The sequence below is a fragment of the Mobula birostris genome, chromosome 12 (assembly GCF_030028105.1).
Source record: "Mobula birostris isolate sMobBir1 chromosome 12, sMobBir1.hap1, whole genome shotgun sequence".
Taxonomy (NCBI): domain Eukaryota; kingdom Metazoa; phylum Chordata; class Chondrichthyes; order Myliobatiformes; family Myliobatidae; genus Mobula; species Mobula birostris.
The window spans coordinates 98,531,338-98,552,072 of record NC_092381.1 but is presented as its reverse complement, the minus strand read 5'-3'; the positions used below and the strand labels follow the sequence as shown (position 1 = coordinate 98,552,072).

The 20,735-nt window shown below is 45.7% G+C and overlaps 1 protein-coding gene across 1 annotated transcript; it reads right to left on the bottom strand.

Moving 5' to 3' along the window:
• Positions 1-3,588: 3,588 nt before the first annotated feature.
• Positions 3,589-20,662, bottom strand: LOC140206395 (ankyrin repeat and SOCS box protein 12-like). The gene is made up of 2 exons (XM_072274760.1): positions 19,876-20,662; positions 3,589-3,722 (listed from the first exon to the last, which is right to left on the bottom strand). The coding sequence occupies exons 1-2, from the start codon at positions 20,660-20,662 to the stop codon at positions 3,589-3,591; spliced, it is 921 nt and encodes a 306-aa protein (XP_072130861.1).
• Between the last annotated feature and the right edge of the window lie 73 nt (positions 20,663-20,735).

Below are 20,735 nucleotides of genomic sequence, written 5' to 3'. Positions count from 1 at the left end.
TACAACAACCAACAAGCCACATTGAGCTTGTGTGTGGTAAAAATTAGAGGGTGAGCATTGTGGGAGTGTGATTAGCTGAGACAACTACAAATTGATTGGAGATCCATCCGCCATCTGCATGCCACATCCCCTGCAATAGAGTTAACTGAAAACAAATTAAGAAAGGTACTGGATGATGCCACAGCAGTGTTCAAGGATAACACTGGAAAACTCAAACATATCAAGGGTCAAATACTGTTAATTGAAAATGCCATACTGAAGTTTTGCAAAGCCCTTCCTGTTCCTTACACCATCTATGATAAAGTGGCCAGTGAGCTAGATGATGGAAGGTGAAGGAATTCTTTCCAAGCTTGAGTGGAACCCATGGAAAATTTGTGCACGAATTGACAGAGAGGCCTTGAATTTGGTTTGGGTTGTAAAACGTTTCAACCAGTACTTGTATGGGAAAGAGTTTAGTCCCACATCAATCATTAATGCCCATTTTCAAACACAGAGGGTGTTGCACAAACAGCAGCAGGACAAATGTAGAGATGGGTCTGTTGGACCTCTTGGAGAACACAATTACAAGATCAAGTCCAAGAGGACAACTAATCATGGAAATGCTGATGGATTGTCCTGTTTACCCTTGGATAAGGTAATACCTGAAAAATTTACTGAAGAGGACACTCCTTTAGAGGTATTCTCCCTAATGCAAAATGAAAGTCTCCCTATTATGGCAGAGATTATCCAAAGGCAAATCAGAAAAGTCCACGTGGCAACTCAAAGTGACTAGAATGTGCAGCAGAAACTCCATTTCCCCCGTTTTTACCAGCACCAGGAAGAATTTGCTCTTGATGGATGTTGCCTTATGTGGGGATTGAGTGTTGTTGTACAATCTAAGCTGAGAGCTATAATGTTGGAGGAGCTACATGCTGGTCATCCAGGCATGGTCAAAATGAAAATGTTGGCTCAAAGTATTGTCTGGTGACCTGGGATAGATCAGCAGATTGAGCAGCTTGTTCAGGATGCCAACATGCCCAGAAGAAAAGTGTCCAGAACTGTCAGAACCATTTCCTGCAGTCCCAGAGTCAACTTGTACAATCACCATGGAGAGAGCCCCAGAAAGATGTTATCCCACAAGAGTAAGAAATCTTCCACAGCGATTAAATCTTTAAGCCCAAATGGGGCAATTTAAAAATTACACTGCTGTGGACGTGTGCATAGTAGTTACATTGTCTCGTATACTCTGTAATCTATCTATATATATATATAGATGACTAGAGAGCAATATGTTATGTGTTTGAGTTGAGATGCATTCTATATTGAGTTGGAGTTTTTAGCTAAGCAGGGAGGAGTGTTGTGTAGTTAATATTTCGGTAATGTTTAGGTAATATTGTAAATATATTATTTGATTAAGCATTCTTTCTTGTTTACATTATTCCTTGTGTAAAAATATGTGAATGGCATACATTGTCATGTCATCACATCATATGTGTACACCTCACTAAAGATGAAATTGAAACACACACATTATCCTAGGTTCTAGTCTTTTTCTTTCAATTAGTTTTGTTTTATGTTTTGAAGTTACAAAATTTAGTGTTTAAAATTCTGCAGCTTCAGTTGGCAAACTTCCTGTGGATGGTGTATTTTCAGAACTGCTTGAAACTGTAAATTAGCAAGTCAACATTACTCATCAATTTTCGCTCTGCCAACGGTCACAGCACAATTGCTAATTCTGGTCACTGTGTAATGCTTTAGCATGAGGTCATTCATGAGTGACTAGACATTGGTTTGTATGCCCTGGTTCCTCCACACAGTGGGATCCCAGGTCCATGTATTGTCCGTGTAAAATGTATTGCTGATCATTTCCAGATGAAATTGTGCCAGTCCTCGAATTTCCTGATGTGTTGTCTGACATTTCCAGAGCATCAGGGGTGTACTTAATAAAGTCAATCATCCTGCATGTTTGAAAGCTTCCCTGCATAAATTGGAGTTGCAGGTTCAGAAAACAACTGTGGCAATTTTGCGGTTACACAGACAGAAGAATAGCCTGCGAATTTCTCCATTAAAATTTGTGTGGGCACGTGGCCAAGTGGTTAAGGCGTTTATCTAGTGATCTCGAGGTCGCTAGTTCGAGCCTTAGCTGTGGCAGCGTGTTTGTGTCCTTGAGCAAGGCACACATTGCTCTAGCGTCTGTGCGAGGAGTGGCGCCCCACACAGACTTCCAATCTGCGCCTTGTAAGGCATGAAAATGCCCGATGCAGGCCTCTCATGGTCTGAGTTGACGTTCTCCACCCCCTCCCCTCTCCATTGAAGCTCCCAGTGGGATTCTTCACAAACAGCTTTAAAAGCCCACTGAAGGTTCTCACATGCCTGCTAATGTGCTGACATTGGGTCAAAGTGATAACCAGGAATGGAGGATTTACCAGCTAAAGAATATTTAATAGGCGATGTGGAGGTGCAACTCTCCAGACTGGTGAGGCACTGCACCCAAGGGTGTTCCCACCCCGACCTTCCTCCCCCCCCAACCCTGGCACCTTCTGTTTCTTTGAGAATGTGAAACAATTGATGCTTTCCTTTAGGCATCTATGGTTTTCTTCAATGTTGGTGGTTATGGGGATCTTGGGGGATGTCAAAGATGTTGTAGTGGATTGTGTGTGTGTGTGTGTCCATCTGTGTCTGGGTGTTTGTCTGCATGTCTGTGACAGTGCATTTCTGTGTGTGTATATGTGAGGTGTATATGCACATGTTTGTCTATGAGTGTATGTGCTTGCACACATGTATCTGTACACATCTCTGAACAAATATCAGCACTAAAGAATGGTATTTATTGTTTGTCATAAATAGTTATATTGTGTGTTTTATAAATGTTGCATTCAATTCTCTTTCCTTTTCAGAACATTGTGTGTTTCCTTTTTGGGATTCTGTGTGTAGTTCTGAGCATGCTGAGTATATTGTTTGCAGATCTGTCCACACTGGTGCTCTTCCCCAGCCCTCTCCTCACTTGCTCTCTCCTCCATGAAAGCCACAGTGGACTGCCAGGGTACTTTAAGGATTAATGCTTTGCTCTGTTTGCTGTATAGCAGAGAGGTGCACCTGCAATATCCTGGGATTGCTGCTTTCAGGATCAATGTTTCTACACCTTTATTGTAGCATCACCACTATACATTAGCTAATTTTGCAATTTCGCATGGACTTGATTTGGCCCAATATACAATGTTTTCCAGCAAAAAGGTGAAATCAAAGTTCTAGGCAGGTCTTTCACTTTGAAGCCAATATATGTTTCAAATAAAATAAACCCTGGCCAATACCACCAACAATTTAGTCTTTACAGTGAACAATCTTTCAAAGACTTTTGAAATTTATCTTGCGAGTATGGCTTAATCTAAACATCTTCCTTAGTTATAACTTGGAGAATAACTTACTACTTAGAATGAATTCAAGGAATTCTACTTGTAATGAGATGGCTGATATGACTACAACCAAGCTGGAAGATACAATAGGGTTGGGAGGGTTGGAGCCCATGTATCAGGAGTGTTGATTCTCCTCACCTCTCTCAGCAAGCGAGTGTACACTTCTTTTTCAATCCATAGAACTACTCTAATCCTGTCAGGTTTGGTGGTTCAAGTACTTCCTCAGTACTGGTGGTAGGTCCAGTTGATTGATGACATGCAGGCTACTTATTACTTTGAGGTATTTTCGAATAGTCAGTCTGGTAAATGACATCAAGGATCTCGGCTGAGCTGAAAACCAAGGACACAATGGTAAATTGGGAATGCATATAGTGATTACCCAGCCCTATGGGCATGGAAACCACACTAAAATGGTAAATTGGTGAATCAGTTTATTATTGTCACATGTTCTGAGGTACAGTGAAAAACATGTCTTGCAAAATCCCTATGCAGATCAATTCATTACTACAATACATTGAGGTAGTACAAGGTAAAGCAAATGCAGATTATAGTGTCATAGTTACAGAGAAAATGCAGTGCAGGTAAACAATGAGGTAGATTGTGAGATCAAGAGACTGCCTTGTATTAGAAGACAGTTCAATATTCTTAAAACAGCAGGGTAGTTAATCCTGGTGGTTCATGGCTTCAGGATTTGTATCTTCTGCCCACAGGAAGACAGAGTGACCAGGGATAATGAGGTGTTTGATAATATTGGCAGCTTTACCAAAGCAGCAAGAAGTGTAGTCAGAGTCTATGGAGGGGAGGCTGGTTTCCACAATATGCTGAGCTCAGTCCACAATTCTCCGCAGTTACTTGCAGTTATGGGCAGAGCAGCTGCTGCACCAAGCTATGATGCATCCAGATGGGATGCTTTCTGTGGTTCAACAATAAAAATTAGCAAGGGTCAAGGGGAACGTGCCAAATTTCTATAGCCTCCTGCGAAAGTAGAGGCACTGGTGAGCTTTCTTGGCTGTGGTGTTAATGTGGTTGTGGTAGAAATGGTTAAAACTAGTGTATGATGGGATATTTGACCACTCTGGAGCAGCTGGGCTTAAGACTGCTGCTGTGTGTGGAGAATAACCTTGGATAATAAGTGCAGTACCAGGAACTCCAATTAATAGGCCCCTGGAGCCAAGAGGGAGGATGCATCTGGGGGTAAATTATGAGTCCTGATAACAGGAAGCAGGAAGAACTGTTAGACTCAAGCTGAGATTGATCATGTACTGATAGTGGGATGCCAAACAAAGTTATGTGAAGTTGTTTGTCTTGTTGTATAATATGAGCTCTCTGTATAACCTAGAATTCAGAGTTCTGGTGGCAGTGGAGATTGCTGCAGACTCTCCATGATATCACGTTAATAAACTCTGAAAACGAAACTCAAAGTCACTCTGGTGTTCTTAGTGTTTCCACGACAGGATCTGGCGATGAGGATGGGATCTCCATTAAGCGAGATCCGAAGAAAGGCTAACTAAGAGGGCCAAGTTAAATAGGGGACTGCCCTAGCTGAAATGGGGGTAGAGTCTGAATTAAATTAAGGGACTGCCCTAGAGAAAAGGGGGGTAGCGGCCTAATGGAACTGCTCTAGCTGAAAGGGTAGTTGCCAAAAACCTCCCTGGGAGAAGGGAAGGGAATTAGTGCCCAGCCGGTGACCGAGAGTAAGCCAGGTTGCCTGCATGGCTGAGGCTGGAAGAAGACCTGTGAAGAAAACAAGCTAGGGCTACGGAAAAAAGAGAAGGAAAAAAGAAAAGAAAAATGTAGCTACGGGGTAAAAAGTAAAAGGAGACTTCGAGGTTCGTAGATGGAAAATCAGTGATCATTGTGTACATAAAGAAACTTTGTGCTGTCTTAACTGAAATTAAAATCCTAAAGAGGAAAATTGGGAAGTCGATCGACTGGCGCTGCTCCTGCCAATAAACCAAAGCGTTCCGGAGGTAAGACGAAGGTTTTGCACACTCAACCACAAGCAGGTAGGAAAAAAGACCGCCAAAAAGATTAAAAAAGATAAAACGGCACCGCCAGCAAATAGGAGACCCTTTAGTCCCGCCTGGATTGCTGGCAGATATGGTAATCAGAGAGACCGGAGAGGATCGTTCTGCGGTAACAGGCAGCAGTGATTTGTATGAGTGGTCACATGGGGATTGGCCGTGTGGGGAAGTTTTAATCTGAGACTAATACAAAACTGGGTGGACGCCACCAAAATGGGGACGGCGATCCAAATTGAGATGCTGATTACATGTTAAAATGTTTTAAACGATGGAAGGAGATGGCTAAAAGACACCAACCTCCAAAGAAAAGGCAGCCTGAAACAGAAAAGTCTGGGGCTGAAACGAAACCTGCCACGGGACTTTATCCCCGATTCCCCGTACCGGCCAGGAGGGGGAAGGGGAGATCACTTTTAAATCTCTCACTAACTCTCCCTTCAGTTAGTCCTTTCGAAGGGTCTCGGCCTGAAACGTCGACTGTACCTCTTCCTAGAGATGCTGCCTGGCCTGCTGCGTTCACCAGCAACTTTGATGTGTGTTGCTTGAATTTGCAGCATCTGCAGAATTCCTCGTGTTTGCGTTTTTAATTCTTTTCACAGACGGCTCTTCGCACCGCCCAAGAGATGATCTGTTGCTGGCAGGGTATGCTGTAGTAACTCCCCCAAGAGGTAGTAGAAGCTTATGCATAGCCAATAGGAACACCAGCGCAGGCGGCAGAACTCTATGCCATTACCCGTGCTTGCATTTTGGCCGAAGGAAAAGCTGCTAGTGTTTATACCGACTCACGTTATGCATTTGGGGCAGCGCACGACTTAGCACAATGGAAAAATATAGGATTTATCACCTCGTCTGGGAAAGCAATTAAACACGGCTCCTTAGTACTGACAACACACATCAAAGTTGCTGCCTGGCCTGCTGTGTTCACCAGCAACTTTGATGTGTGTTGCTTGAATTTCCAGCATCTGCAGAATTCCTCGTGTTTGCCTCCTTAGTACTGAACCTTTTAAAAGCTATACAGTCGTCACAGGCCTCAGCAATAATTAAATGCGAGGCACGCACCTCAGGATGAGGTGAGGTCTCCAAGGGAAATCAGTTTGCAGACATGGTAGCTAATATAGGTGGCCCTTCAGCAACAACCTGTGCTTCAGACCCCTCAGGTTCAATCGGGAGGGAAGAAGCTCCCTGTGTGTATTGATGTCCAGTGGTTGCAGGAAGCCCAAAATCTTGCCTCACAGCAAGAGAAAATCTGGATGCTACCAGGATACCGGGCTATGGCGTCACCCAGACGGCCGAGTAGTGTGCCCGCGTAGTTTATTTTTGCCCCTGGCTCGCCTGGCACATGGGCAAAGGAGGGATGCAGTATGCCGTCACTCAACAATGGTACGCCCCAGGGATAACAGTATCTATCGAGAAGGTAGCACGGACTTGTTTAGTTTGCCAGCAAAACAATAGAGGAAAGACGCCTGCCAGATTTGATCACCTGCCTCAACCGGAAATGCCTTTTGAAAACTTGCAAATTGATTTTGTACATATGCCTGCTGAAAGGGGGTTTAGGTATATATTGGTAATAGTAGACATGTTTTCCAGATGGGTGGAGGCCTATCCAAATAGGAGGGATGATGCAAGAACTGTGGTGAACATATTGATGAAATAAATTATACCTAGGTTTGGAATTCCCCGAGGGATAAGTAGTGATAGGGGAACCCATTTTACAAATAAATTAGTGCAGGGACTGAAGGAAGCCTTGGGGGTCCAGTGGAAAGTGCATATCCCCTACCAGCCTCAGTCCTCAGGTATGGTGGAAAGAACAAATGGGAAGATAAAAGCGGCTTTGACAAAAGTTTGTCTGCAAAACAGTCTCGGACGGCCAGATGCACTGCCCTTAGTAATGTACACTCTGCGGAATCAGAAGAATAGAAATACAGGACTTACCCCTCATGAAATGTTGATGGGGCGGCCTATAACAACGGTAACTAAGCCTCCCATGACCCCAGAAAAGGTAGTGCTAATGTGGAGTGATGAGAAGACACTGAAATACGCACAAGCGATGTGTCAGGAGGTCGGAAAATTGTTGTGAGAGGGTCCGGAAAGCCCAGGTACCTTTAACTGAGGGTAATGTGCATCCGTTTAAGCCAGGAGATAAAATATATGTGAGATCAATGAATAAAGATTCTTTCTCTCCCAGGTGGAAAGGCCCCTATCTAGTGCTGCCGACGACCCGTACAGCTGCTGTGAAGGAGAAACCTGATTGGATACACACCAGCAGGTGCAAGTTGCACCACGACAAGGACGAAATAAACGCTGAACAATTAACATCTTCCCCGAGAGAGAGGAACGGCGCTCAGAACTAAGAACCAAGTGTTATTGAGAGACTGGAAAAGGCCACAGGCCTGAGCAAGATTGTACGGAAGACCAGCAGATGCCTATGCTGCAAGTCTCCCCTCTCCATGCCACCGATATTGTCCAAGGGAAGGGCATTAGGACCCATACAGCTTGGCACCGGTGTCATCGCAGAGCAATGTGTGGTGAAGTGACACACAAACTGCCTTAGCCAAGGCTCGAACTAGTGACCTTCAAATCACTAGACGAATGCCTTAACCACTTAGCCACACACCAACACACACACACACACACACACACACACACACATATATAGTGACTGATAGTGACTAACAAAATATATACTCGATAAAGGACTAATATGAAGGAAGTAGTGGTAATGATCATAGTGGGGTAGGCCTAACAGCGCCGAAGGGCAAATACAAGGAAATAGAGAAGTTTTGAGCATGTAAAGGAAGGACAATACATGGTGACTGTTTGCTAATTATACGGCCTACTGTGCAAATTTAACAAACTGTTATGCTTGTATGGCAGTTTCCCATTCCGCACAGAGTCCTGTATATCTTAAACCCCTGCCGGTTGGAAGAGAATCCTCACTGTGTATATTGATAGGATTACAGACCCATACTATTTCAGGCAGCGAGTCTAACGAAAACCAATTTCCCCCTGGGATCAATAAAGTAAAGTATGACTACTATGACTGCTCGAAATTGTCTTGACTCCGTAAAGTATCAGGTCTTGAATAGCCTTGAAGTTATAGGGCAGTACCACCACTAACTTTACAACACTGTGCTGTATTGTCTCCAAGCTCGGGCCTTAGGTAATAGCTCCAAAACTACCACTGTGCCAAGAGGGGTATATGTAAAAACACGCGTACCCTGGCTCCGGTCTGTGTTCAGGACCAGGGTCTAAAAACAACTGGTTAGGATTTTCATTGTGTGATACCTCCTTCACACCCCTAATGCAGTGGCCTTATCAACCCGATAATGTGACCAGTAGAGAGTATTGGACAGGTAAAAATTGGACCTACGTTACTGTTCCATGAATGGCAATGGGAGTATATGGGGTGTCCAGAGTAATCCGGTGTCTGGATTTGTGGGTCTAGGACATATCCGTGGCTCCCTAGGCAATCGGCTGGCTGCTGCTAATTAGGAAAATTGTCTACTTCTGTTACAAATGTAGTCCCGCCACCCAATGTTTCTCATGCAGACCACCTACACTCATGAACCAGATGTGGCCTTTGGATTCCTGTGGGGAATAAGATTTTAGCAGGATTACTCCCCTGGTAGGGTACAGTAGATAATGCCAATATAATGGACATTATGTTTAGAACGAGAACAGTTGGCCAGTAAGACTATAGAGGGATTCACCATTCTGAACCAGGTTCTTTGACTGGTTACCTTACAGAACAGAATGGCCCTAGACTATGTATTAGACAGGGAAGGAAGGGTCTGTGCGTTAGTAGGGAAAGAATGTTGCACCTACATACCCGAAGATTCAGAAGATATGACGCATGTGTCAGAACATATGACTCAGCTATGAGATGAAATATGTAGACTGAACTTTCATCCCCCTCCAGAAGACTGGGATTTCTTTAGGTGGGTTAAATCAGTGCTAGGAGAAGGAGTATTTTCCTGGTCTCAGCCCCCCTTTTATGGTTTCATTGCCCTGATCTGCTTAGTGGTGGTAGTTCATTGTGTCATACAACTATGCATTCGCTGGGTCTGCACCCCTCCAAAGTCAAAGCCAGGGCAGATGGTAGCATTACTCTATGCGCAATCTCACATCATGGGAGAGGGGAAAGAAGAAGAGAGTTACGATGAGAGATGCTCCCTTATCCAGTGGGTTATGGGCCCCCTTTATACAAACTAGAAAGGAGGGAATACGAATCTTTAAGTGTTGATCAGAAAGATCAACAAGAAGGGATTTGTGGTAGAAATGGTTAAAACTAATGTATGAAGGGGTACCTGACCATTCTGGAGCAGCTGAGCTTAAGACTGCTGATGTGAGTCGAGAATAACCTTGGTTGATAAGCGCAGTACCAGGAACTCCAATTAATAAGATACTAGGCCTCTGGCATCAGGAGGGAGGATGCATCTGGGGGTAAATTATGAGTCCTGATAACAGGAAGCAGGGAGAACTGTTAGACTCACACTGAGGGATAATTGACATATCTTTTAAACAATTGATCATGTAGTGACCGTGGGATGCCAAACAAAGTTATATGATATTGTTTACCTTGCTGTATAAATATGAGCTCCGTATAACCTAAAAATCAGAGTTCTGGTGGAAACGGAGACTGCTGCAGACTCTCCATGATATCATGTTCTAAACTCTTAAAATGAAACTCAAAATCTCTCTGTGTGTTCTTAGCTAGCGTTTCCACGACAGTGGTTATAAAAGGAAAGGCTGTAAGTGATGTTCACTTCTAGGGAAATTGAAACTCCTTGACTTCAGCACTGTAACTGTAAACAATGTGCACTTCCTCACTTCCTGATAACAATAACCAACTCTTTTACTTTGCTGACATTGAGGGGAAGGTTTAGAAACATATAGACAACCTACAGCACAATATAGGCCCTTCGACCCACAATTCTGTGCTGAATACGTACTTACTTTAGAAATGACCTAGGGTTACCCATTGCCCTCTGTTTTTCTAAGCTCCATATACCTAACCGGGGTCTCTTAAAGGGCCCTATTGTATCTGCCTCCACCATCGTTGCCAGCAGCCCATTCCACCACTCTTTGTGTAAAAAACTTATCCCTGACATCTCCTCTGTACCTTCTTCCAAGCACCTTAAAACTGTGCCCTCTCATGTTAGCCATTTCAGTTTTGAGAAAAAGCCTCTGGCTGTCCACACGTTCAATGCCTCTCATCATCTTATACACCTCTATCAGGTCACCTCTCATCCTCTGCTGCTCCAGGTGAAAAGGCCAAGTTCACTCAATTTATTCTCATAAGGCATGCTCCCCAAACCAGACAACATCCTTGTAAATCTCCTCTGCACCCTTCCTATGGTTTCCACATCCTTCCTGTAGTGAGGTGACCAGAACTGGGCACAGAACTCCAAATGGGATCTGACCAGGGCCCTATAAAACTGTGACATTACCTCTCTGCTCTTAAACTCAATCCCACGATTGATGAAGGCCAATGTACTGCATGCCTTCCTAACCAGACAGTCAACCTGCACAGCAGCTTTGAGTGTTCTATGGACTCGGACCCCAAGATCCCTCTGATCCTCCACACTGCCAAGAATCTTATCATTAATACTATATTCTGCCATCATATTTGACCTACCAAAATGAACCACCTCACCCTTATCGGGGTTGAACTCCATCTACCACCTCTCAGCCCAGTTTTGCTTCCTACCAATGTCTCGCTGTAACCTCTGAAAGCCCTCCACACTATCCACAACACCCCCAACCATTGTGTCATCAGAAAATTTACTAACCCATCCCTTCAATTCCTCATCCAGGTCATTTATAAAAATCATGAAGAATAGGTATCCCAGAAGAGATCCCTGAGGCACACCACTGGTCACTGACCTCCATGCAGAATATGATCCATCTACAACTACTCTTTGCCTTCTGTGAACAGGCCAGTTCTGGATCCACAAAGGGAGGTCCCCTTGGATCCCATGCCTCCTTATTTTCTCAATAAGCCTAGCATGGGGTACCTTATCAAATGCCTTGCTGAAATCCATATAAACTACATCTACTGCTCGACCTTCATCAATGTGTTTTGTCACATCCTCAAAAAATTCAATCAGACTCGTAAGGCACAATCTGCCTTTGACAAAGCCATGCTGACTGTTCTTAATCATATTATGGCTCTCAAAATGTTCGTTAAGTCCTAGCTCTCAGGATCTTTCCATCAACTTACCAACCACTGAAGTAAGGCTCACTGTCCTATAATTTCTTGGGCTATCTCTACTCCCTTTCTTGAATAAGGGAACAACATCAGCAACCCTCCAATCCTCTGGGACTTCTCTCATCCCCATTGATGATGCAAAGATCATTGCCAGAGGTTCAGCAATCTTCTCCCTCACCTCCCACATTAGCCTGTGGTACATCTCGTCCAGACCCGGAGACTTATCCAACTTGATGCTTTCCAAAAGCTCTAGCACATCCTCTTTCTTAATGTCAAAATGCTCAAGCTTTTCAATCCATTGGAAGTCATCCCTACAATCGCCAAGATCCTTTTCCACAGTGAATACTGAAGCAAAGTATTCATTACGTACCTCTGCTATCTCCTCCAGTTCCATACACACTTTTCCACTGTCACACTTGTTTGGTCCTATTCTCTCACATGTTATCCTCTTGCTTTTCACATGCTTGTAGAATGCTTTGGGGTTTTCTTTAATTCTGCTCGCCAAGGCCTTCTCATGGCTCCTAATTTCATTCTTAATCTCCTTCCTGCTAGCCATATAATCTTCTATATCTCTATCACTACTTTGTTTTTGAACCTTTTGTAGCTTTTTTTTTCTTCTTGACTAGATTTTCAACAGCCTTTGTACACCACAGTTCCTGTACCCTACCATCCTTTCTTTGTCTCATTGGAACGTACCTATGCAGAACACCACGCAAATATCCCATGAACATTTGCCACATTTCTGCCGTACATTTCCCTGAGAACATCCATTCCCAATTTATGCTTCCAAGTTCCTGCCTGGTAGCTTCATATTTCCCCTTACTCCAATGAAACACTTTCCTAACTTGTCTGTTCCTATCCCTCTCCAATGCTATTGTAAAGGAGATAGAATTGTGATCACTATCTCCAAAATGCTTTCCCACTGAGAGACCTGACACCTGACAAGATTCATTTCCCAATACCAGATCAAGTACAGCCTCTCCCCTTGTAGGCTTTACTACATATTGTGTCAGGAAACCTTCCTGAACACACCTAACAAACTCCACCCCATCTAAACCCCTTGCTCTCGGGAAATGCCAATGAATATTTGGGAAATTAAAATCTTCCACCACGACAACCCCGTTATTATTACACCTTTCCAGAATCTGTCTCCCTATCTGCTCCTCGATGTCCCTGTTACTATTTGGTAGTCTATATAAGTACCCAGTAGAGTTATTGACCCTTTCCTGTTTTTAACTTCCACCCACAGAGACTCAGTAGACAATCCCTCCATGAATTCCTCCTTTTCTGCAGCCTTAACAACAGTACCATGCCCCCACCTCTTTTCCTCCCTCCCTGTCCTTTCTGAAACATCTAGAGCCTGGCACTCAAAGTAACCATTCCTGCCCATGAGCCACCCAAGTGTGTAGAGTAGGGTTGTCAGGAACAGAGCTTTAAGTAGGTGGTTGAGGAACATAGTGTAGAGTAGGGGAGTGAGGAACAGAGTGTAGAGAAGGGGGAGTGAAGAACAGAGCGTAGAGTAGAGGGAGGGATGATGAACAGGGCGTATCGGAGGGGGATGAAGAACACTGTGTAGATTACGGGGCTGAGGAACAGGGCATAGTGGAAGGTGTTTTGAAACAGGGCCTTCAGTAGGGGGTTAAGGCACAGGGTGCAGAGCAGGGGGATAAGGAACAGGGAGCAGAGTAGGGGTGTAAGGAACAGGGTGTAGAGTTGGGGATTGAGGGAAAGGGCGTAGAATTGGTGATGAGGAACTAGGTATAAAGTAGGGGGTGAAGAACAGGACATAGATTAGTGGAGTGAGGAACATGGTGTAGCGTAGGGGGGTGAGGATCAGAGCATAGAGTAGGGGGAGGGATGAGGAACAGGACATAGGGTAGGGGGTGATGAACAGGGTGTAGTGGAAGGTGTTTTGGAACAGAGCCTTCAGTAGGGGGTTGAGGCATAGGGTATAGAGTAGGGGGTTGAGGAACAGGACGTGGAGTAGAGGGTATGATGAACAGGGCATACAGGAGAGGGGTGAGGAACACTGTATAGAGTACGGGGCTGAGGAACAAGATGTAGAGTAGTGTTGTGAGAAACAGGGTGCAGCGATGAACAGGGTGTAAAGTAGGGGGTGAGGAACAGGCAGCAGAGTGAGGAACAGGGTGTAGAGTAGGGGAGTGAGTAACAAGACATAGTGTAGAAGGGTGAGGAACATGGTGTAGAGTAGGGGCATGAGGAACAGGGTGCATAGTAGTGGGGTGAGAAACAGGGTGTAGAGTAAGGTGTGAGGAACAGGCTGTAGAGAAAGGAGATGAGGAAGAGGTAGGGGTTGAGAAACAAGGCCCAGAGTAGGGAGGTGAGGAAAAGGGTTAGATTAGGGGATTGAAGAACAGGGATACAGTAGGGGGGTGAGGGACAGTGCGAAGAGTAGAGGGGTGAGGAACATGGTGAAGGGTATGGGTGTGAAGAACAGTGTGTAGAGTAGGGAGGTGAGGAGTATGGTGTAGAGTGGGGGGGGTGAGGAACATGGTCTAGAGTAGGGGTGTGAGGAAGGACATAGAATGGGGGGTGAGCAACAGGGTGTAGAGTAGAAGGATGAGGAACAGGGTTAGAGTAAGGGTGTGAAGAACACAGAATAACGGGGTGAGGAGCAGGTTGTAGAATAGCAGGGTGAGGAACAGGGTGTAGAGTAGGAGGTGAGGATCAGGGTGTAGAGTACGGGGTGAGGAACAGGGTGTAGAGTAGAGGGGTGAGGACAGGGTGTAGAGTAGAGGGGTGAGGAACATAGTGTGGAGTAGAGGGATAAGGAACAGGGTGCAGAAGAAGGGGGTAAGCAATGGGGTGTAGATTGGAGGGGAGGGCTGAGGATCAGGGTGTAGAGTAGGGGCATGAGGAACAGGGTGTACAGTAGGAGTTGAGGAACAGGGCCTAGAGTAGGGGAGCTGATGAACAGGGTTAGAGTAGTGGGTTGAGGAACGGGGCTAGAGTAGGTGAGTGAGGAGCAGAGTGTAGAGAAGGCTGTGAGGAACAGGGTTTAGAGTAGGGGGTGAGGAACATGGTGTAGAGTTGGGGTGTGAAGAACAGAATGTAGAGTAGGGCGGTGAGGAACAGTGTGTAGAGTAGGAAGGTGAGGAACAGGTAACAGAATGGTGTGGTGATAAAGAAGGCATAGTGTTGCATGTGAGGAACTGGGTGTAGAGTAGAGGGGTGAGAAACAGGGTATACAGTAGGGCAGTGAGGAACATAGAGTAGGGGGTGAGGAACATGCAGAGAGTGAGGAACAGGGTGTAGAATAGGGGATGTGGAACAGGCGTAGAATTGAGCGGTGAGGATCATGGTGTAGTGTAGGGGGGTGAGGAACAGAGTGTAGATTAGGGGGTTGAGGAACAGGATGTAGAGTAAGGGAGGAACAGGGTGTAGCGATGGCAGTTGAGGAACAGAGTGGAGTAGTGCGGTGAGGAACAGGGTGTAGAGTGGGAGAGCGAGGAAGGGGATGTAGAGTAAGGGCATAAGGAACAGGGTCTAGTGTGGCGCTGTGAGAAACAGGCAGCAGAGTAGGAGATGAGGAACTGTTGTCAGAGTAGGGGTGTGAGGAACAGGGTTAGAGTAGGGGTTGAGAAACATGGCGTACAGTAGAGGGGTAAGGAATAGGGTGTAGCGTAAGGTTGTGAAGAACAGGGTGTTGGGTACGGGGGTGAGGAACAGGCAGTAGTGTAAAGAACAGTTTGAAGATTGTAGAGTAGAGGGTGAGGAACAGGCGGTATAGTAGAGGGATGAGAAACAATGCGTAGAGTAGAGGGGTGCAGAACAGGGTGAAGAGTAGAGGAGTGAGGATAAGTTCATAGACTGGGGGTGTGAGGAACGCAATAGAGTAGCAGAGTGAGGAACAGGGTGTAGAGTAGGTGGTGAGGAACAGGGCATAGAGTAGGATTTGAAGAACAGGGCGCAAAGTTGGGTTGGGAGGAACATGGTGTGGAGTAGAGGGATGAGGAACAGGGAATAGAGTAGGGGGTGAGGAACAGTCAGTTGAGTGAGGAATGGGGTGTAGAGTAGGGTTGTGAAGAACAGAGAGTAGGGGGGTGAGGAGCAGGGTGTAGAAAAGGGGGGTGAGGAACAGGCAGTGGAATGGAGCACTGAGGAACAGGGTGTAGATTAGGGAGTGAGAAACAGGTGGTAGAGTAAGGGGATGAAGAACAGGTTGTAGAGTAGGGGTGTGAGGAACAGAGCGTAGTGTAGAGGGGTGAGGAACAGGGCGTAGAGTAGGGGGGTGATGAATTGGGGATAGAGTAGGGGGTGAGGAACAAGCAATCGAGTGAGGAATGGCTGTAGAGTAGGAGGGCGAGGAACAGGAGATAGAGTAATGGGGTGAGGAACAGGGTGTAGAGTAGGGTTTGAGGAACAGGGCCTAAAGTGGGGGGGTGGTGAGGAACAGAGCGCGGAGTTGGTTTGTGAGGAACAGGGCATAGAGTAGAGGGGTGAGAAATGTTTGTAGAGTAGAAGGGTGAGGAACGGGATGTAGAGTAGGGGATGAGGAACAGGGCGTAGAGTTGGAGGTGAGGAACAGTGTGTAGAGTAAGGGTGTGAGAAACTGGGTGTAGAGTAGTGGGGTGAGGAGCAGGCTTCATAGTAAGGGGTGAGGAAATACAGGGTGTAGAGAGGGGGTGAGGAACATGGTGTAGAGTAGGGGGATGGGGAACAGAGTGTAGAGTAGTGGGGTGTGGACCAGGGTATAGGGTAGGGGAGTGAGGAATAGAGCCTGGAGTCGGTGGATGAATAACAGGGTTAGAGTAGGGTTGAGGAACAAGGTTAGAGTAGGTGGGTGAGGAATGATGTGTAGAGTAAGTGGTTGAGGAACAGGATGTAGAGTAGGGGGCTGAGGAATGGTATAGTGCAGGGGGTGAGGAACTTTGTGTAGCATGTGTATGAGTGGCAAGTGGGCAAGTGGTTAGGGCATTGAACTAGCGATCTGAAGGTTGTGGGTTCGAGCCTTGGCCGAGGTAGCGTGTGTGTCCTTGAGCAAGTCACTTAACCACACAATGCTCCTGTCTACTAAGCTGAGAATGGGTACCGGCAAAAAATGCTGGGGGCTAACCTGGCGATAGACTGGTGTCCTATCTGGTGGGGGGGGGGGTGGTGGAGTCTTGTACTCTCAGTTGCTTCACGCCACGGAAACAGGCATAACCTGATGGGCCACAAGGCTCGTGACTTTAATCTTTAATCTAAAAAACGGTAGAGTAGAGGCGTGAGAAACAAGACGTAGATAAGTGGGGTGAGGAACAGGGTGTAGAATGGGGGAAGGAACAGGGCATAGAGTAGAGGGGTAACAGGGTGTCAGGAATAGGGAATCGAGTAGAGTTTGAGAAACAGGTTGTAGAGCAGGGGGTTGAGAAACAGGACGTAGAGTAGGGGGTTGAGAAACAGGACGTAGAGTATGGCGTTAAGGACAACCAGGCAGAGGTGCTGATGCCTATTTTTGCTGATTGCCATCTGGTGATCATAAATTCAAGGGTCCAGTTGCAAATTAAGGCGTGGAGTTTCAGGTCTAGATGTTTGCAGATGAGTTATCTTGAAATTATATTATTGAAGGCAGAGCTGTACTCAAGAAATAGCCGAATGTAGGTGTTTTTACTGTTCAGATGCTCTTGAGATGATTGTAGGGCCAGGGAGATGGTGTCAGCTGTAGATTAGTTTCAGCAGTAGGCAAATTACAGTGGGTTGAGATTAACTAGAAAACTGGAGGTGATGTGTGCTGTGACCACTCTCCTGAAGCATTTCATGATGGTGGATGTCAGAGTCACTGTTCAATTGTTATTAAGCCACATTACCTTGTGTAAGAGGGTTTCGATTTTTATGTTACTGCGGAGGCTACTTAAAATGGCGTTTTTGTTAGGTTAATCTGGGGAATGCGGCTTTGTTGTGCTTTAACGCTGAGAAAGTTTGTGCTAGCAGCTTGTTGTGGTTTAGAGGGTGATAAGAGGGTGCTATTAACCAATTAGGATAGTTGTTATGGTTTTGGTGTATTTGAAGATACTGTATGCGCGGGGTTTTGGGGGAGAAGGCGGGAGAACGAGACAGAGGATGGACCAGGTGCTGCGAGTCCGCTAACGGGGTCGGATCCCGAGCGGGACGTTCGGCGAGGAGAGGAGACGGAGACGGACTCGTGTGGAGCGTCTGGTCGACCACCGTTGTTGGTCCCAGGCGGCCGGTCGAGGTGGTTCGAGGGGGTCGCAGGGTGAAGAAGAAGGTCCTTGAGCTCCAACGGTTTTTGTGCACGAAGAGATTGAACTTTGATAAGTGTGGCGCCTTTTATTTTCCTTTTATATTTTATTCTCTTTTAATTATATAGTTCCAGTAATATCTATAAACTGTAAATCATTTAATTGCATCTGGTGTATTGTCTGTTATTTGGGCGGGGTGGGGTACCTCACACAGCATCCACACAAACGAATTACCCAGTTTGGCGGGGCCGAGGCTGTTTCCCTAGACGACAGTGAGCCGAGCGACCCTGAGGGTGGCCAGGGGGGCTGCACTTGTTTTCCTCTGGCACTGGGCTTTTAGTGGTTTTCCTAAAGTGGTTGGGAACCTCAGATTGAAGCAGTGAGAGCAAGTGTACATTTCCATATGGAGTCACTACCTGTCAGTCTAAAAATAAGTGATTGAAGTTAACTGTAACATCCTCGAGAATGGTTCAGTGCACACTTTGCATGAATAGATTATTGATGAATCTTCCTCACGCGTTTGGAACGTGTGCAATTAGCTGACATACAGATTGAGGTAGACATTGAGTCATGGAAACAGGCCCTTCAGTCCAACTGGTCTATGCTGATGAAGATTCCCAGCTAAGGCATATTCCATTTGCCTGCTTTTGGCCTATATATCTCTAAACATTTTCTTTTCATATACTTGGCTCAGTGCCTTTTAAATGCTGTTTATGTACCTACCACAACCACTTCCTCAGGCAGCACCTCTGGGTGAAAAGATTTCTCCTTGGGTTCCTATTAAATCTTTCTCCTCGCACCTTACATCTAAGCCCTCAAGTTCTTGATTCTCTGACCCAAAATGCCTATTTGCATTGACCCACATTGAGTTTATACACTGTTTATATGCGCTGTTTCAGTGTGTTGGGTGCAGATTTGCATCCAGGAGCACAGTCTCCCAAAGTGAATATTTTTCCCTTCCTTAATCTAGGAAGGCAGTCAATTGTTTCAACCCTTTTTGCTGGACAGTTCGAGACCATTACCTCCCTCAAACCTCTTCCAATATTTAATTGGCTCATGGCTGATTTAAACTTCTCCTATTGTTCCATAACCTCTAATGAACTTATCAACCTGAAGTGCCAGTATTAAGATTTTAACTACACATCTATTTGCTGTAACCATAGATGTTTTATTTTCAGAAACAGGGCGTAGAATAGGAGGTGAGGAACAAGGTGTAACAGATTCTGTCTCAGAATCTCATTAACCCCATCCTACACCAGACCCTTCTCTCTGACTGATCCCCACCTTTTCCTTTCTGTGACTGACTTTCACCCAAGCCACTGTCTGCTCTCCCTGAGATCAGACCCTCACGGGTAATAAGCTCAGTTCTCCTCTGGCCCTGTGATTGGGCCCATGATCTCTCCCAATGGACTGTCTGTTCTCTGCAGCCCAGGGTAGTCAGCCTTTTTGACCTGGTGGGAAATCAACAGAAAATAATTAAATCAGTCTGGGAAATCTGTACTTCTGGATTCCATAGGCTTTAAACAGCTCCTTCCTTGAACTTCTTATCAAATTAATATCAAACTCCACGGCCTGTAAATTCCTCCAATTTTGATAGAACAGTGCTGTACAATTGGAAGTAGAGTTAGCCCGAAGGCAAGCTATATTGCACCTGTAATATATCTGTGACCACTCACATAAGAAACATGCTCTCTGCATAATCTTACTAATCCCTGAGCACTCACCCACTTCCTCCTCTTCATTGCAGCATCTATTTCTTTTAAAGCATCAACACTCTCCAGCAGCTACACAAGTGCTGCTGACGTTCTGGAATGCTCTTTTTAGGTTGAGGTTGGAGCCACAAGATGAAGTGCCAGCAGTGATAAAAAGTTGCAATAAATAACTTGTGCTGAAACTGATGAGGCACAGTGTTATACAGAGATATATTACCTTACAATTGAAGAATACAATCTTTATGAGACTTCTAAAAGCAGTGTTAGTGTGACACATAGCACTGTTTAAGTGGTGCTTAAATGCTCTGAAGCTGTCTCGAGGTAAGTGGCTCTTACCTGTGGCTTGGACGAGGAGTTCTGCTGCTTTATTTTGTTGTGTGTTTTTGACTGGGATGTGGCCAGGTAGGTAAAGGTTTGCCCCAAAGTCTATGAGTAGCTGAATATACTGAGGTCCACAGCCATATCTGAGACACATCTCCAGGACTGTCTTTGGCTGCTTGATCCTTGCCAAAACTCTCTGCACTGTACAATTGTAGTTGGGATCTGCACCATAGAGAAGAAGCAGCCTAAAACAGTCAAAGTGCCTGTACACTGATGCAAGGTAGAGAGGGCCACTACAGGCACAAGCATTGGAAGCCCATTCGGGCACCTTGGAACGAACGTTGACTTCAGCTCCATGCTCCAGCAGGGCCCACAAGATCTCTGCATCCCCTTCTCTGGCTGCAGTGAGTACAGGTGAGCAGTTGTTGTAGATGCTTCCATTAGGATTGGCCCCAGCCCTGAGTAGAGCATGAACACAATACAAGTGCCTGCCGCTGACAGCGGTGAAAAGAGGGGTCTGGGCCTTAACATCTAAACTGTCCACCTCTGCACCATGCCTCAGGAGCACTTCCAGGCAACTCAGGTGGCCCTTCGAGGCTGCCAGACGGAGAGGAGTCCCCGGTACACCCCAGCCACTCCGATTATTGATAAACCGTCTGTAATGCTCCTGGGACAAAAGCTCATCCAAAAGGGCTGCATCATTTCTTAAGACAGCTTGGTTGATTTGATTGATTTCAGTGTTGTCATCCTGGTTTCTGGGTTGCAGCATGGAGAAGATCTTGCTGATGTCCACCAGACTCATCCTCACTGGGGGCATGATCTCCACTTTCAGCATGGTGCTGGCTTCCATATCAGGCTTCTGGGATCACACAGAG

Excerpts from the sequence above, each read along its gene's own strand:
- LOC140206395 (XM_072274760.1), bottom strand. The coding sequence starts at position 20,662 with ATGAGTCTGGTGGACATCAGCAAGATCTTCTCCATGCTGCAACCCAGA. Across the intron at positions 3,723-19,875 it reads ACTCCTCGTCCAAGCCACAG|CTCAGCCGAGATCCTTGATG; the intron begins GTAAGAGCCACT and ends CTTGGTTTTCAG.